This window comes from Vanacampus margaritifer, chromosome 1 (assembly GCF_051991255.1).
Source record: "Vanacampus margaritifer isolate UIUO_Vmar chromosome 1, RoL_Vmar_1.0, whole genome shotgun sequence".
Classification (NCBI taxonomy): Eukaryota; Metazoa; Chordata; class Actinopteri; order Syngnathiformes; family Syngnathidae; genus Vanacampus; species Vanacampus margaritifer.
In genome coordinates, this window is record NC_135432.1 from 23,870,167 (window position 1) to 23,887,829 (window position 17,663).

At 41.4% G+C, this 17,663-nt stretch overlaps 1 protein-coding gene across 6 annotated transcripts in view; it reads right to left on the reverse strand.

Annotated features, from left to right (window-relative positions):
- Positions 1-652: 652 nt before the first annotated feature.
- The window catches only part of prdm16 (PR domain containing 16), a 191,041-nt gene continuing 174,030 nt past the window's right edge, over positions 653-17,663 (reverse strand). For 2 of the 6 annotated variants that reach the window (XM_077544871.1, XM_077544903.1), the window contains 12 exons: positions 15,666-15,867; positions 15,422-15,569; positions 15,052-15,205; positions 13,060-14,731; positions 12,855-12,942; positions 10,989-11,161; positions 10,788-10,865; positions 9,356-9,525; positions 8,512-8,683; positions 4,971-5,222; positions 4,171-4,351; positions 653-3,463 (listed from right to left, as the gene is read on the reverse strand). In XM_077544871.1, coding sequence (XP_077400997.1) covers positions 3,329-3,463; positions 4,171-4,351; positions 4,971-5,222; positions 8,512-8,683; positions 9,356-9,525; positions 10,788-10,865; positions 10,989-11,161; positions 12,855-12,942; positions 13,060-14,731; positions 15,052-15,205; positions 15,422-15,569; positions 15,666-15,867 — 3,425 coding nt within the window. In that variant the 3' untranslated portion in view covers positions 653-3,328. The remainder of the gene's footprint in view (positions 3,464-4,170; positions 4,352-4,970; positions 5,223-8,511; positions 8,684-9,355; positions 9,526-10,787; positions 10,866-10,988; positions 11,162-12,854; positions 12,943-13,059; positions 14,732-15,051; positions 15,206-15,421; positions 15,570-15,665; positions 15,868-17,663) is intronic. The other 4 variants (XM_077544910.1, XM_077544890.1, XM_077544882.1 and 1 more) reach the window with 4 other exon arrangements.

Below are 17,663 nucleotides of genomic sequence, written 5' to 3' on the forward strand. Positions count from 1 at the left end.
ATGCTGAGGCCACCAAACCGGACCCCTCAACGCCTTGGCTGCGCCTAGAAATTCTGTCCATAAAAGTTATGAACAGAATCGGTGACAAAGGGCAACCTTGGCGGAGTCAAACCCTCACTGGAAACGAATTCAACTTACTGCTGGCAATGCGGACCAAACTCTGACATCGGTCGTACAGGAACCAAACAGCCCATATCAGGGGGCTCAGTACCCCGTACTCCCGAAGCACCGCCCACAGAACTCCCCGAGGGAAACGGTCAAACGCCTTATCAAAGTCCACAAAGCACATGTGGACAGGTTGGGCGAACTCCCATGCACCCTCGAGGATCCTGCCGAGGGTGTACAACTGGTCCACTGTTCCACGGCCGGGACAAAAACCACACTGCTCCTCCTGAATCCGAGATTCGACTTCCCGATGGACCCTCCTCTCCAGCACCCCTGAATAGACCTTACCAGGGAGGCTGAGGAGTGTGATCCCTCTATAGTTGGAACACACCCTCTGGGACCACCACCCCGGTCTGCCACATTGACCTCCTAATATATATATATATATATATATATATATATATAGATAGATATATATATGGCAAATTTCATATTTAAAAAAAAATCTATGCTTTTCATCAGTCCACATGTGAGTAAGTCGTGGAAATTCCATTTAAAAAGCACACAGGTTTTATTGCATATCAATTTCATGTATAAATTCTTCATAACATTGGAAAGATTACATTTGGTATACATTGCTATTCTACAGAATTAACATCAGAGTCATGTCTTTTCAATGAAATTTCTCTAAAGTACATTTTCAATAATCACAAGCATCAAAAGAATTGCAATTTCAGAATTGTTCAATATTATTCTACAATCCTTTATTGTTTTTTCTTTCCATTATGTCTTCTCCCACAAGTGTTTCTTTTATTTCTTTATTAAGAGCCTATTGCCCCAACGTGTAAGGCTGTCAAGAACTTGAAGTCAAACTTACTAAACCTAACCACATTTACAATAAGTGCATCTACGGATTTTTTTCTCTCTTTTTTTTTGATTTGATACACAATTCACAAATGGACATAATTATGACTGGTAAACACGTCATGCACAATTAATTTTTTTGTTGTTGTTGTCAGTTCTCAATAAACATAACATAGGCGATATACAACTCAGATCCAAACAAAACAAGCACCATCCATTTAAACCCATATTTTTCCATTATTTTTTCTTATTCCTTCGGACAAATGCACCATTGTTTTTCCATCTTTAAAATACTATACAGTTAATAAGAAACAATATCTTTTTTCTTTATTTTTTTTGTCTCCTGTAACAGTGAGGGGGGAAACAGCAACCGTGTTCCAATATCTTGACAACCATCTGACAGAATACTTTCTGAAGTGGGAACAATGGAATGCTTCAATGCCTTCAATGCCTTTACACAGCGCATTCTTATTACAGTAGTCCATGACTTGACATGAATCACTACATAGAGACGACCCACATCTTTACATTTTATAAAGGTAAATAAATGAAGAGATTTCTCAAACAAGAGAGAGATTTGTGTCTTTAGAAAAATGAGATGATGCAGCAGTCCTCGTATAGCCAAAGAAAAGTACAGTGTTCCTTCCGTCCTGTCGGAGTTGTAAGTCGTCGAGACCAAAGCCTGCTCGATGTATGGCTTGGACCCATGTGGTTTAATTAAGTGCTAGCTTGAACAAATAATAATACAGCATCAGGCCAAGTGGAGGATGATGAGAAACCCCTCCCGAGATGTCTATCTACAGCTATCTACAGTCCAAATGAAGTCATGACCTCCTGCTACTTAGTAGACTACCTGGAATGAGTTTGATATCATGAGAAGAAAAGGAGAGCATTCAGTATGGCCACTGTTGGTTACAAGACCATCTTTATGCTTAAAGGCCAAACCAGCAGAATTCTATTGCCCATTATAGCAATAAATGTCCTTTAGATGTTTCTTCTGGTTTCATGAGTCCTCGTCTCCCAATTAAGTTGGAGAAATGATTCAGGCCTTTCGAATCCTGCCAGATTTGACTAGTATAATGTGTGGTAGTGTAGCCCAATGTCATTCATTGTGTGATACTAACGGTGAAGGCTTCCCCTAATAATACTTATACCAGGTGAAATAGGACAGAAGCAAGAGGCAAACTAAACACGGCAGGACATTACAGTGCCACTAAAACTACAACTATCTTCCACTATAAATAAAATCAACATTTCATGGATCGTTTACATTATGGCACACCAAAGCTGGAGATTCTCAATCTCTCGCCGGTGTTTATTCCTTCAACAAAAGGGAAAAAAAGAGAAAGAAGAGAGAGGACTTTTCCTTATTCTCGCACACTCGCCACCCCATACAGAATGAGCGAACAAGCAAAAAATAAATACATACACACACGCTTCTGAAATCAAATATATTGGAGCAAATGGAAATGAAATGATTGTCAGAGAACAAAACATTTGCTATGGGTTATTTGGCACGTGTCACCCTCGCTATGAACATCTAGGTTATTTTGTACACCATGTGACATTATCATACAATTTTGGTCCTTCTCTAAAATAATTACATTAATAATTTAGCACGGTGGTGCCTACAACAAAACAATACTGTGGTATCTAAGAGGAAAGTAAGCAAACAATATTTAAGAGTGACATGAAATGATGTGTGATTTTGAACAATCGCCAGCATGATCAAGCTGGGAAATAAACACTAAAATCACCATTTGCTGTGCACATTAGAATCAGTCTGCGTGTAGTAATCGTCCATTTCCACGCTCACATTTTGTGTGGTGTTAGTGTTGATTCTGCAGTCCGTGACACACAATCCGTGTGGGGTTTTCATCTGGAGGCTAAAGCGTCACTTCGTGAGAAACAGCACCCCCTTGTGGACATGTCCTCTTAATGCTGCAGTGCGTTTTTTTTCTTTTCTTTTTCTTCTTCCAGGCATCACGCACAGAGCCTTTAGTGACATACAAGTCATTAAAGTGTCACTTCAGTCCTCTGCTGTGGCCAGATGAGACTGAGCGCACTTAGGGGGATGATCGGCAACGTTTCAATGCTGTCGAGAAGCATTCATCATCTGTGTCCTTCACATCAACAGGAGCTTAGCAGTGCTTTCTTATAGAGTCTACCCCTCCTCTCTTTCACATCCACTCATACACACAAACACACACAAACACACGTACACACTTTAAATGCATGTGACGCTGAATTCTCCGTTCTTCATGCCGACTTGAGTCCACCTCACTTGTGTGTCTATGCAAAGTACTGTACTTTTCCTCCCTTCGTCTACCACACCAACCTCCAACCTTCTCTCTGTCATCTAGATATGGTTGAGCGGGTGAAAGCTGCTCGTCTCAGACGATCCGCCTCCCATGCCCAGCCACGCGTCCAGAGAGTTCTGGGAGGGCGTGTGCAAAGGGTTGTTGTCAGAGAGAGACAGCATCATTGCATAAGCCTGCAAGAAAGCACAAGAATATTGCCAGAAAGTTCAATTGGGGCATATAAGTTGATCACCTCTGTTTTAATTGACTGTACATTCCAAATCATACAATAACAAACCCATAACTTTTTTTCCCTTCAAAATTCCATCAAGATTAATTCATGCTAGCAATGTAGCTGTCTTAGCGTGGCAGCGTTAGTGAGCTGGAGGTGTTTCTTTCGGCAGAGATGAGAGGAGGAGCGGGAGGAGTGAATTAAGGCTACATTCAGATCTTGCTAGCAGTTTTAAGACTAAATTCTCCAGTTTGAACTTGCAAGCTCAATTTGTTCCATTATGAAAAGTTGGGGGTAGTTTTAAATCAAGGTACAAGTGTTTAAAAAAATAAATAAAAAACCCAGGTCTTGCTGATCGATATTGATCACAACATCATCACAGACTTTAAATCCATTTGAATAGACAGACTGAAGTTTGAACATACATAAGTGGAACCTCCAATGTTTGATGGAGTCAATTTGAAATTGAACAAAACAAGAGCTGTAAAGCCACACAAAAATTCAGCATAAATCAACGAACCTTAACTTCCCATTATATATTTGCATTCAAAAGATTGAGAACACTTAATAGCTAATTTTTTCCACTTCCATTACGGCTGAGAAAATTTCCCGTGTAGTGTAATGAAGTCCTTGGTATTAATGACAGTAGGAAACATACCAAAAACATACCTGTGTTTTAGCCTGCCTGTACAACGTCTCTTTCAAAGTCTCCGACTCTAGCGAGTTGTTAAATATGTCTTTAACGTCAAAATGTTGCTCGTCACTGGCTGCTTTACGCAAGCCCTCCAGGCCCTTGGGAAAGCTGGAAAGACCTTCAAGGTCCAAGAGGGAGCCCTCCTCCTCTAAACACCTGCACGCCAGCAGAAGCGGTGGGTGGATGGATCGAGAAATGGAATGCAAATGGGAATTAATGCAAGGAGAATGGAAAGGAAGATGTTTAGTTGAATGAAGGGAAGAGAAAGAGAAAAGACTAATTAATGATTAGTGAGAAAAAGGAGACAAGACGAACGAGTCATATGCTGTCTGGAGGGTGGGCAGACACCCTGGACTGGTTGCTAGCCAATTGAAGGGCAGTTAAGGCCCATACTGAATCATATGCAGTATGTGTATGTAGTATAAATACACTCTTAAGACATCGGTGGGGATTCGGTCTCAGATTGGTTGTTTTTCCTTGAGTGCTGTGGTTTCTTGTTTATCTAATTAGAGGAACAAGATGGAGCCAGAGGCGGCTTTTTTTATTTTTATTTTTTACTACTGTCAAGTCATAATGACTAACAAAAATAGATTTTTTTTTAAATCGCAAACTCCCTCTTTAAATCAAGTAATATATTGCTATTCATATTCTATTACTTTTTGTCTTGTCTTTTAAAGGGCAGTTTTTGCAGTGTTATATCATTATGTTGCTATCTTGCTGATTATTATTATATTAGCAACGACTGAGCAGCTGCGGTTTGTTACTTGGTAGGTACCTGCGAGAGTGTTCGTAGCTCATCGATAATGGAGTAGTCTCTTCCTCGTCCTCCTCCTCTTCATACGCGCGCGTTGCAACTGGAGACGGAGATTCCGGAGCCTCATCGTGAGACTTTTCTGTCAGGCTGCCTTCCTCTTCCTCCTCATCATCGCCCTCTGCTTCCTCTTCCTCCTCCTCCAGTCCCTGGAGAGCCAGCTTGGAGTTGGACAACCTGTGGCCACCCGGGTGCTCCTCTTCGACCGGGTCAGATCTGCATGCGTCGAAGGAGGAAGCGTTTGAAATGTGGCCAGATGTTTCTCTACCATTACTCCAGCTTTCATTTCATAATTGTGTTGCATTCATCTCAATTTGTGTTTTAGGTACCAAATATGATTACTTGTCTCAAGCAAAACACAAAATAATGGGGTACCACTGTACAGACACTAGGGGGCGTACGTTCATGGCATGTTTATTTATTTTTGCTACGATCAACTCATTTCCTCTGTATTTCCTGTGGAGACAGAATTGCTTAGCAGTCATATGAATTTTGTAAGGGGAATATACCAGATAGCACAGCTATAAGACTTTATTAGTATGTTTTATGAATGCTGAAGGAAAGACTGAGGATGGAACTAACACAATTAATACACAAGGATCTGGTTATTGAAAATAGTTCTGCCATCTGGAAGTGTTCAATGATGATTTTAGATGACAAACATTATCATCAGGTGGTCCAAAAGTGTATTAGTCTTGTACCCTCACGTATCTTTGTGTAACCAAACACTGCTACATGAAAAAGAACAGCAGTGATATTCTATTGTCCAGCGAATGCACAAACAACATGGGGACTAACATTCTTTCAGGGGGTACTTTTCAAACAGTGTCGCCACATGATTAATTGGAACCACTTTTGGAAAAGCACCATTTGCTTTACTTTGCAGTAGTATTGTATTTGGATAAAAGACTATATCTGATCAACTCGATGCTATTCTGACCTGCCATCTGCACAATCTCCAGCCAGAACCCTAGCTGCCCCCTCCATCAGCCTCAGACCACATGACATCACTCATGATATAATTTCCTGTGGGACAGCAAAGTTACCCCTTCCTTTTCTGCCACACAGTGGACATTTATCAAAACAGACAGGATCACCTCTGGGGAGGCGAACACAGGGATCGGATTGGGTCATATGCTGCGGGTGGGTAAACATGGTGAGATGGAACCCTCTTTCAATCTACATTAAATATCACTATAATCAAATTGCTAGGCTGTTTAGCTGGGAAAAAGTCCAGGGAAAGAAGCGTAGCTCTGACATGGGGGGGCCCTGGGTTTTGTCATTTAGTCTAAACATGTCAGTGGGCTGTTTGGGTTAGCGGATGGGGGGTATGGGTACAAGGGGAAGGATAGGGGGGTTGAAGAGCTCCATCATCAGTGGATCTCCTGGATAAACGCCTCAACCTGAGCCCCCCCCTCCCCTTTATGGTTCTAATTGCCAGACCGAGTCCCAGATGAAGGACCAGCTCAAAACTTATTCCATCTCAACACACAAGGCTGACTGAGCATCTCTTCCACGCCCACTTTGGAGAGTGGTGTATATTTTTGTTTAAAAATAAAATCTCCGCCATGACTTGTACTATATGTATAATTGCACTGAAGCTCGGTTGCAAGGGCAGTTAAGAGCGATTATAGATAGTCATGCATGAGCGTGTGTTTGGAGCTTGGCTTCAGTCACTCAGAGGGGAGAATAAACACGGAGCTGTCTGGTGGGCGGACAGAAAGCACAACACTTAGCCTGAATTACTGATATTAAAACGTCAGGCCGCCTTGTTGTGGATGAGACTCGGTATTGGTCCCAGATGGCAGCCAGGCTAAACTACCGCTGAGTCTGCTGGCCAAAAAAGTGTGTTAAGAGGAAAGAGATGACGATTGAGGGATGGTCTGTGAGACTGTGTAAAAACAAGAACATTTTTGTCATTGAGAGTTTAAAAAGTTTCAAATTTCCAGATGACAACGTTATTGAAATAAGCTTAGACGTACAAAAATGACTGAAATCGCCGTAATAAAAATGCCAGGCCAGTAGTTAGCTTGTCACTTTGGGAAGGAACACTATCAACATGCACACCAATTTCTTGTCATCCTCGATAAAACTGTTTTTTGAGTAGTCATGTGAATAAGGAGTAAGCCCATTATAACTCCACTGGATGCAGTAGCGATGCAGCAAATGTACACTCCAATGAAGAAGTACTATTAGCATCAATGCTACAACTTTGCTGTGTTGCACACAATGAACAATTACTGTTTTGACTGCACATGCATTATTATTTTTAATATTATTTATTTTTAATTAAACCAAAAACTGGAATGAAATTAAAAACTGGTCTTGCGTAAACAAATGAGGCGTTTTTAAGTTTTGTTTTTAGCATTAGCATTTACAGACAGGCAGAAGAAAAGCCCTTTGTGTGAGCACTTCATTAGCTTGAGCTATAAATAATAATAAAAAATCACACAAGTTGAGTGCAATTATTATTTTTTTGTTAACAAATGCCAGAAATCAAATCACACCTTTCCTATTGACAATTCCAAGCATACTTCACATGTCAAAATGGCGGTCTACTAGGTGAAAGGAAGATCTCCGCTCATTTAAAAGCATTGGACTTTGGATAGTTGTATTTTGATTTCTGAGGATTATTTTGATTTCAAAATGTGATGAAATGTCATTTGACTACTACAACAATCTGGTTTGTATACTAGCTAGTGCTACAGGCAAAAGCAATACAAAACACTGTTCATTTTCACTGTGTAGATGAAGCATGTGCATTGCCTCACATTACGGAAATATCAGAAATAGTCAATAGTAAGGAAAGATCACAAAGCAGCATAGTAAGCTTTAGATTGTATGCATTATGTGATTTTTGTCACTGTCTTTATGAACTTCACAACATCTCTAAATGTCACAGAAGACTTTTACGTGCCCCAGTATGGTACCTTTGCAAAAATGTCCGAGTTATAATAAACATTTTAAATACAGCAATATGTGTGTGTCCTTATTCTTCTTGCTATTAAACATTTGTGGCACTAGAGGGCACTCATCACATGTGCAGAGTGGATTGGCCAGAAGAGTCAAAGAAAGGAAGAGTACATGCCCTGATATAAAAGGGATGGAGTCCTGTTGTTGGTTCTTTTAGCATGCTACTGTACTTATCGACCAGTCACAACTTTAGGTATGGATTTACAATGTCATGGGACCCAATACAAGGACTGTAACCAAAAGCATGGCTTTAAAAAGCTCATTATCATGTTTTATTGGGAGACATTAATTTCATATTTATTTACATAGTTTATTATTGTCAAGTCAAGTGTGGTTTTAGTTTTCAGTGGTAAAACCACACTGAACTACAATCACAATAATAACAAGCAATTGACTGATGAAATGTTATGGCAGTTGATGCGTACACATAGGACTGGAGACTGGACGATATCAGGTGTGTTTGAGGAAATGCTTGAGGGTTTGACACAAGTTGTACAATTTGCCAATATTGTTTGTTTGTTTGTTGTCTTACCTCTTATCTGTGGAGCTGGAGGCCTGGTTCATCTCACTGTTGGAGATGAAGTTTCGGATTTCTGAGAAGTACGAGTCCTCCTTCTCATCTAAAAGTGCATGATTGTCAGGCTCGGAGTTTGGCGAGGAGATGGTGGTTCCTAAGTTGGAAAGCATCCCAGACTGTTGGCTCACTGGTGGGGAAAAGTGTGCAGACATACACATCCGCGCACATTAAAAACGATGTAATGTACGCACGCACACAGGTAGACAGCGTATGTTTACTTGAATAATTATCAGACATATGGTACATTATAAAGTAGGAAGAATAATATGAATATTATGAGGGATAGTATCAGGGTTATTATTGGAAGTCCCATTTAAGCACTGCCTAATTTCTGTAGTATGTTTAATAAAATAATAAATACATTTTAAAAAATCTGTCTGTCAAGGCAATTTACAAGATTTTAATGAGAAGAATGACACATAATGACCATTTATTGAGGGTTTATGCTCTCATTTTAAAATGTTAACCAAACAGATACTTTCAATAAAACTATTCAAAGGCTTATTCACTTTCAAACGTCATTGGAGTGGCAGCCATAGATGCAGTGAAGGTGCTGGGCACCGAGAGGCTGTTTTTGGCAAAGCAGATGGAGAAGTAATAAGAAGTAAGTGTGAACTCTTGAATGAAGTGGCTTTCCCATTTTGCGTGTTAAGTTTGTTTGCTCTCACGTCACTAAACATTTTATTAAGGGCAAAATTTAACATTTTCCAAATGGCTAATGTGTACCGTTCATCAGTCAGCCCATTAACAAGGCAAGTTAAATAACTGCAATGAAGTCTCTATTAAGAGAGAGTCCTACCAGGAACGTTCTCATGCTCGTGTTTCTTGAGATGGCGGTCCAGGTTGGTTTGCTGACCGAAGCAGCGGTTGCACAGGTGACACTTGAAGGGTTTCTCCTTGTTGTGGATGTTGCGAACGTGGCGTTGCAGGTTGGACGAGATGCTGAATGAGCGGTCACAGTACTTACACCTGCAGGGCACACAAGAGAGCTGGATGAGCATCTGCAACACTGCTCATCAACCACTATCTGTGCTTTTGAAACATGGACAGTCTCACAGTGATGATGCAATATAGTTTGTTCTATGACCACTTTTATAACTCACTACATTTGTATCTTAAAATCATCTTTCTCCATTCAAATGAATGATGCCATTATCCATTCTAGCCATCCACCCATAGAAAACAATTTGTTTTAATAAAATAATTTTAATAACAAAAATAGCACTTTATAAGAACATATAGAGTAATCGTATAATTAAATATAAAAAATACATGGAGATTGTGGTCAATAAGTGTGGGAAATGAGTTGCTCTTTGCAGAGGATAAAGAATGCATGCCTGTGAGTATTATTATATTATCTTGTTTAACCCACCTTTTGTGTTCAAATGTCAGTTGCTTAAAGGGTTACAATAGAGCAACACCAATAGTATCCATTTTGCATTGTTTGTTAGCGCTGAGCGAAGGACAATTTTCAAGGGAAGCTATGTGGTTGTTTTAAATCTCTAACATGTTTAAAAAAAAAAACATAATGCAAATTTGTGTGTGTGTGTGCGCGCGTGTGTGCCTTTGTCTTTGCTACATAGTGAGGCCCATACATGTGTGTTTCTCCAGGTTTAACTACCATTGTGGGGACGACTTTAAATTGCGGGGACATTTTGGTGGTCCCCACAAATTCAGACCTCTTTTTAAGGGTCAAGACTTGGTTTTAGAGTTTAGGTTTGAATTGGGTTATGGTTGAGGTTAGGGTAAGAAATGGAGGGAGGCAATCATTTTTGATGGTTGGGGTTAGGGGGTGGGGCTAGGAAATGCATTATGTCAATGAGATGGCCCCACAATGATACAAAGACCAGTGTGTGTGTGTGTGTGTGTGTGTGTGTGCGTGTGTGTGTGTGTGTGTGAGAGAGAGAGAGAGAGAAAGAGAGAGAGACAGACAGACAGACACAAAATACAACTAAGGGACAAGTGGGAAACAAAACAGGATAACAGAATCCACTAGACGCACAGATACACTGCAATGCACTTGAGCAGTTGGCATTGAGGGTATGCCTTGCTCAAGGGCACCTTAGCAGTGCTCACAGAGACGGAGAGAACTCATAGTTCTGACTTAATATTTTGATCTACAGTGGGTTTGCAACCGTAACCTTCCAGTCCCCAATATTTACATAACAGGCAACTCATTTTCATTCCCCACATGAGAAAACAGAAAAAAATAATACATGACGTCAAAATACCTGTAAGGCTGCTCGCCTGTGTGCGTTCGCAAGTGTCTGGTGAGGTTTGCCGAGCGAGGGAAGATTTTCCCACAGTACCTTGATGGGAGAATGGACAGAAAAGCAGGAAGGGGAAAGAGCAGCAGAAACAAATATTTATTTTACCATCCTTTGAAAAAAAAATGTCACCAGCGACAACGTGTGTCACCGCAGGGCGCTGACCTGCAGGCGTAGCGTTCCTTGCCCTTGCGAAGGATGGCATCCGAGAGCGAAGGAGGAGGTGAGCGGAAATTGAAGAGTGGGTGAGCCGAATGTTGCAGTGAATTGGGCGGCATATCCAGTTTTAGTGCACTAAAGCTTTCCAGTTTTTCTGTCATGTTCTCCATGGCAGACATCTGGAGGGATGATGAGGAGGGGATGGTTTATTTCCGGTATTTTACATGAGATGAAGATACAGATTGAATGAATAAAAACAAAGACAAAACATTGAATATTGAATGGTGCCATTAGGTGGAAGGTGAGCTGTTGTCAAAAATACGCTCCCACAAACAACCCTCGTGTCTCCCTCTAGCCTCTTCTTTATTTGCCACGTCTTCACGCCTCCACTTAGGCTAGCAAACTAAATGAGTCATTCAACAGTTGACTATGATGCTGCACAATATAGTTTGAAATAACCCCCAAGTGATTGCTGTGTCCCTCCCGCAAGAAGCTTGTGAACAAAAGGGAGGTGGGGGGTGGTAGTTATGTAGGAGTTTATTTGCCAAAAACAGCTTACATCCTTCCTTTTTTAGTGAATACGGGACGGGAGAGACACAGGGACAGACACTCCGTCTCAATGTGTTTATTCGTAGTCTGAGAACAAGCAAAGGGCGGGCGGGTAGTGGTCCGATTTTGTCATGAGACTGAATTAGAGGTGGCATTGTTTTTGGATCAGTGGGAAGCTTACGTGCTTAGATACAATAATATGACTCAGGTATAACTAAGTGTCCTGAGAAAAATTCTCATTTCAAGATTATAACATGGATTTTGCAACACAGAAAGCTTTTATCTTATTTAGAGGCAGGTTGGTGAACAAATGGTTTGTTTGTTTTTCTCGGTTAGGGTTAGTAAATAATAAATAAATAAATAAATAAATAAATAAATAAATAAATAAATAAATAACCCTAACCCCCACAAAGTTTTGAGGCTTTGGGGTTCTAATCTTGGCGTGTGGAGTTCGCATGTTCTCTCCGTGCTTGTATTGATTTTCTCCTCCTACTCTGGCTTCTTCCCATCATATATATGAAATATTTACAGAATTAACTATATTATTATTTTCGTTCTAGATATTAGGTGTTCTATATTTCAATTTATTTCAATCGTGATACCACTCATAGAAGAATGCAACGATTCCATCTGTCCACGTATGCTCCAGATGTGTGTACTGTATTGCAAAGTCACAGTTGATAGAGGACACAGATTTCCAGGTCAGATTTTAAGCAGTTTCCCCAACAAGAGCCCCTTATTCTCCACACACAAACACAGGATGTCCTTGATGGACACGCTGCTATTATCTAGCCAGCCAGTCCACAACGTAGAAAAAAGAACAACTTGGAGGGAGTTTAGGTATGAGCTGGCCTGTGGGCTCCCACTACATGAAACAATGCCATGGCTAAGATTAGTGAGGATACCATTCAAATGCTTACTATTCATAAAAAAAATATTAATACTATCATTCTTTGCAATCAAGATTTGTAGCGGCAGCGAGGGTCTGGGGACAGTCGAACAATGTGAGTGATTATCAAAGGGCTGCAATAACAGGCTGTGTCTTCTGAAAAAGGTAGAAGTGACGAACTACACAGGCGCCATTCAATAAACAAAGGAAGAAGTCATACAGCCCTTGAGAACATAACATCAACAGTGTGGAATGATGGCGCATGGAGCCCTATCAATTCAGGTCGTAGCAGCGTGGGAGGGAGAAGAGACGGATATTCACATAACGTATGTTTTGGCGACACTAATGATACTTGATCGCATCTGGTAATCAGGGACGGACTGGGAATGATACTTGGCCCGGGAAAATATTCGTCAACGGGGGTGGGGGACTACCTGCGGATGGAAGAGCTGTGGTGAAGGCCTGAGGAACTTCTCCTTCAGAGCTCCTACAGGGTCAAGTAGCTTCCTTTTCTCCACCCTGCTGGACCAACACCAAGGCAGAGGGTTACGTACCAAGGTCAGTAATCATCTGCAACGCTACTGCAACAATATTTCACATTGCACATTGCACATGTGTGAGCAATCGGGGCAGAAATACCTGTATATTGGGTCCATGAAGAAAGCGGAAGGTTTGGCGTAGTGCAGAGGAGGTGGTTGGTGTGGCTGTAGCTGCTGGTGCGGTGCAATTGGGGATTGGTGCAGAGACTGGGAGTAAGGAACTGGAAAACTGGGAGTTTCATCCTTTATGGATGCTCCCTTTCCAACTCCGTAGATGTGGTTGTTTTGATTTTGCAGTTCGGCTGCCATGCCATTGTGACCTCCTCGGCTTCTGTTGTTAATACTGAGGTCTAATGGTTGTTCCTCACTGCTTGATATTACTGAAGAGCCCCTGCTATTCCCTCTAGTCGTATTTGGGTTTGAGGGGTTAGATGGAGTTGGAGGAGATAACTTAGTCTCTTTAGACTTTGTACTGAGATCAAATGGTGATTCTACAGCAGGGACAGGTGTGCCAAGTGCACCAGAAACCATCTTATGTAGCTGCTCACGAGGCGACTTGGGATCTCCCTTAAAGAACAGGCCAGAATTGAGGGCACCTCGGTCAGTGCTAAAGGGGTACAGGGAGTTGTGGAAATTGGGTAGGAACTGGAAGGGAAACATGGAGTGGTAGGGCAAGGGACCCATCTTCTTCTCTTGATGAAGACCTATCAAGCCAGGGCCAAAATATTTCTCAGCGATAGAAGCAATGGCTTTGATGGAATCAGTGGTGGCTGCGTTAGCATTTGTGGTGGTGGGTGGGAGAGCTTGCTCATCAGGCGGCGGAAAGAAAGAGTGCTGTGCTGACAATGAAGACAAAAAGGGACGGTCAATGGAGAGGTTCCCTGAACTAGACACCGCTGGAATCACTGCATTGTTTGCATCATCTAACTGGTGACCATCTTGACTTGAAAGGACCACCGGTGGCTTTCTTCTTTTGCCATTGTGCTCACGTTCACTATCTCCATCACTCTCCAGGTCCGAGCCATCACCTGAGGCCGTACCAGTTGTGGTATCCAAATCTGTGCCGCTTGTAGTGTTAACATCTTCCAAGTCGCTGCCATCTGAAATGTCTGCCATCTTAGATTTAGTCTTTACCTCTCCACCAGAGGACAAATCCTGTTTACTCTCGCTATCTTTGTCCTCAGCCAGACTGACACCATTGCCTACATTACTGTTTGTCGAGCTAACTAAAGACAATGGAGGGCCATCTAGAGGACTCTGAGGCAGTTTGACTTCTTGAGTGCTGTTACTAAGGGGCGTCTTCATCATCGGACTAGCCGGCAATAGCGGTGGTCGTGGATACAATGACGGAGGAAAGATGCCTGGGAAACCATGTGGGAGGGACGGGAACCCATGGGGTCCTGGGGAGAACGGCAAGCCAGCGTGATGGTGAGGTCTGGACGGGAAGTAGTCAGTGAAGCCTAAACCTGACTGGTTCAGAACAGATAGGTGAGGATGGTGGGACTTGGCCTTGGCCATTATAGGACTGGAGCTCATGGGGATACCAGGATTGAACATTCCTGTGGGAGAGCCGTAATGGTTCTTGCCCTCGCAGAAACGGCGGTGCTTGTTTAGGGAGGAGGTAGTGCTGAACAACTGACCGCAGTCCTTACACTTGATCTGAGTGCGGCAGTCGGCGTGCATACGCTTGTGACGGCAGAGGTTGGAGAATTGGGTGTAGGATTTGTGGCACACCTCACCTGGAGGTACAAGAAGACGCAGCCCATCAGGGCCTGGTTAAACCCTTTTTAACACTGTCACTAACTGTGTAAACCAAATTAACCACAACATATGGAAGCAATACATGTGAATGGAAATTCAGGGTGAAGAAAACCAGAAGCTAAGACTTGCTGTCAATGTACACAGAATAACACAACTCCTAAAGTCCATAATTGCATAAAAATTTAGTCCATCATCTATCTTTGGGCTCATGCCTTTGGTTCAGAAGACTCATACAATATTAAAACTGTAAACGAAAGACTCCTTATAAAGTACAAGGTGGCATCAAGAGACTATAGACATCAAAGTAAAACCATACAGGACTCTCACTTACAGATAAAAGGTTTGACACTGCTGTGAATGTGCTTATGCTGTTTGAGGCCTGATGAAGTAGCAAAGGTCTTGCCACACTCGGGACAAGTGTGAGCTCGTGCCCCCACGTGTTGGGAGCGGATGTGACGCTGTAGGTTGCTGGGATCTGTGAAGACCTGTCATGTAAAAAAAAAATGATACAAATACAATATTCAGCATGAATTTCATTGGCACCTCTGAGAAATTATTTCATAAAAATTTTGCACACTTTTGCTGCAACAGAATTTCTTTACAGCTCTTTAGGATTGACAATAAAACCAAATAGAGCAGAATTTCTGATCAGGAAAAGCCTGAGTGTCCAGTGCACCACTTACGTGCCGGGTTTGCTGTACCTTATCACAATTTTCACACTCAAAGCGTTTGCCGCTGTCATGTGACATCTGGTGACGAATGAGGTTGGACTTCCAGTTGAAAGCTTTGGGACACTGGTCACACTTGTACTCCCGCTCCTCCGTGTGGACTATCATGTGCTGGCCCAGACTTCATGTAGGACAGGACAAGCACAATGAACCAAACTGCGGATTTTCAATTCTTTGTGTAAACTTAATGGAATGGTTGTGTCACAATTTGGTTCACCTGTACTCATTTGGGAAGATCTTCTCACAGTCTTTGCACTCGTGTACGGGCTCGTCGCTGTCCTCCCGCTCCTGTTTGAAGTCTTCTCTGAGAGTGTCAAAGATGGAGCCCGCACTAGAACAGGAATATTTCTGGTGTCTCCGCAACTCGAGCGTTGATGAGAACAGCTCGTCACAGTCTTCACAGCGGTACATCTGCTCATCTAAATGCACAAAACACAGCTGCCCAGTCAGTACAATAGCCTAAACAAATACATCTTAACCCTTATACATCAAATTATTTTGCTGTTGTTTTCTAGATTTACCTTGAGTCTGAATTACATCACATTTACTAAATGCTTATCTGTCTTACAGTATATCATATCATTCTATCTCTGCTTGAAGTGACTTGCATTGAGATAGGGCAGGGGTGTGCAACCTGAAGCCACTTGTGGCTTTTTAGTCCCTCTCCTGTGGCTCCCTGTGGATCTCTAAAACATTAGAATATATTCATATTTTTTTCCAAAGTTATTTTCATTTTTTTTAGATAAAATAGTATTCCAATGAATTAACGATTAAATTTAAAAAATTATAAATATATTTTTTAAAATAGAGTACACATTTTTAAGTTGTCAGAAAAAGAGAGACAACAGGTAGACAAAAACGTTTTTTTAAAATACCTAAAAATTTACAAAAAGTAACCGTAAAATGTCCAAAAAGTAAGAGGAAAAGCAGAAAATTGCCATAAAATGTCCATGAAAAAAAGGAAGAAAATAATGTTCAAAAAATGTCTAAAAAATAAGAAGAGAAGCAGAAAATTACCATAATATGTCCGTAAATTGCCCAAAAAATGTCAGAAATTTAACAAAAAGGCAAAAAAACTCTAGAAATGTATGAAAAAATAAGTGTGAAAAATTACACAAACAATAAAAAGCCAAAAAACGGAAGACGAAAGGTAGAAGAAAATGAATCTCAAAGTATTAGATGCTACATATTTTTCTGTTAGGGTACAGCTCTAATGAGCTTTTTGTGCCTTCAGTACATAAGACCAACAATAACACACATTTTCGTTCATCACAATGTTCAAATGTTTTGCGGCTCCAGACAGATTTTTGGTTATTTATTTGGCCTCAAATGGCTCCTTTAACAGGAAAGATTGTTGACCCCTGAGATAGGGGTACATATCTATAAATAAATTAACCAATCTATACATTTATTGGTATCAATTGCCTCTCTCCGGGTTAGTTACATCTAAATTGACTCTCATTTAAGTGGTAAAACCAACAACCCCGCCATTGACAATTGCATAAAAAGGAAATCAATTAGCTGTGAAACATAGCCTTCATTAACACCGTTAATTGCTTGTTAGGGAAAGTGTTGCAGGAGCTGCATGTGTAGACGGGAAACAATAGGGACCACTCTACCCCTTCCATGTTGATAACCTTTACAATACTTCTCACCAACAAGGTCAAACACATAAAAACTCAGGCCAGTCCTTTCAATAGCAGTTCCTGAGCCTGAGTCCAAGTTCAACAGTTCAGGAGGGGAGGGAGGGAGGGAGCCCAGTGGAGACTCTTTGTGCACAGCAATGTGTGTACATGTGTGTATGTGAACAATTTCCCCCAAAAGAGTACTGTAAGGCTCTAGGAACAGAAGTAAGCAGGGCCACGGTGTCGCCAAAAGCACCCACCTGCCATCTCATAACGTACACACCCATCCATCATTTCAATGGGTGACTTATACAATTCAAGGCTCACCTCATGTTTGACTGTGACCGCTTATCCAGCTGGACCTTTTTGGGCACATTAAAAGCTTAGCAATGTGCATATCCCCAACCTTGAGGAGGAGGATAAATGACCTGCATGGTCAATGGGCCATTACATACACTGGGCTAAAAAGTGATGCTAAAAAGCACAATTTGCCACCAGTGTGCACATGGACCATGGAAAGTCTATTTGTTTCTACTTGGCACTTTAATGCAACTTTAGCAAGAAAGTATGACTACCAAATTAAAAAAGGC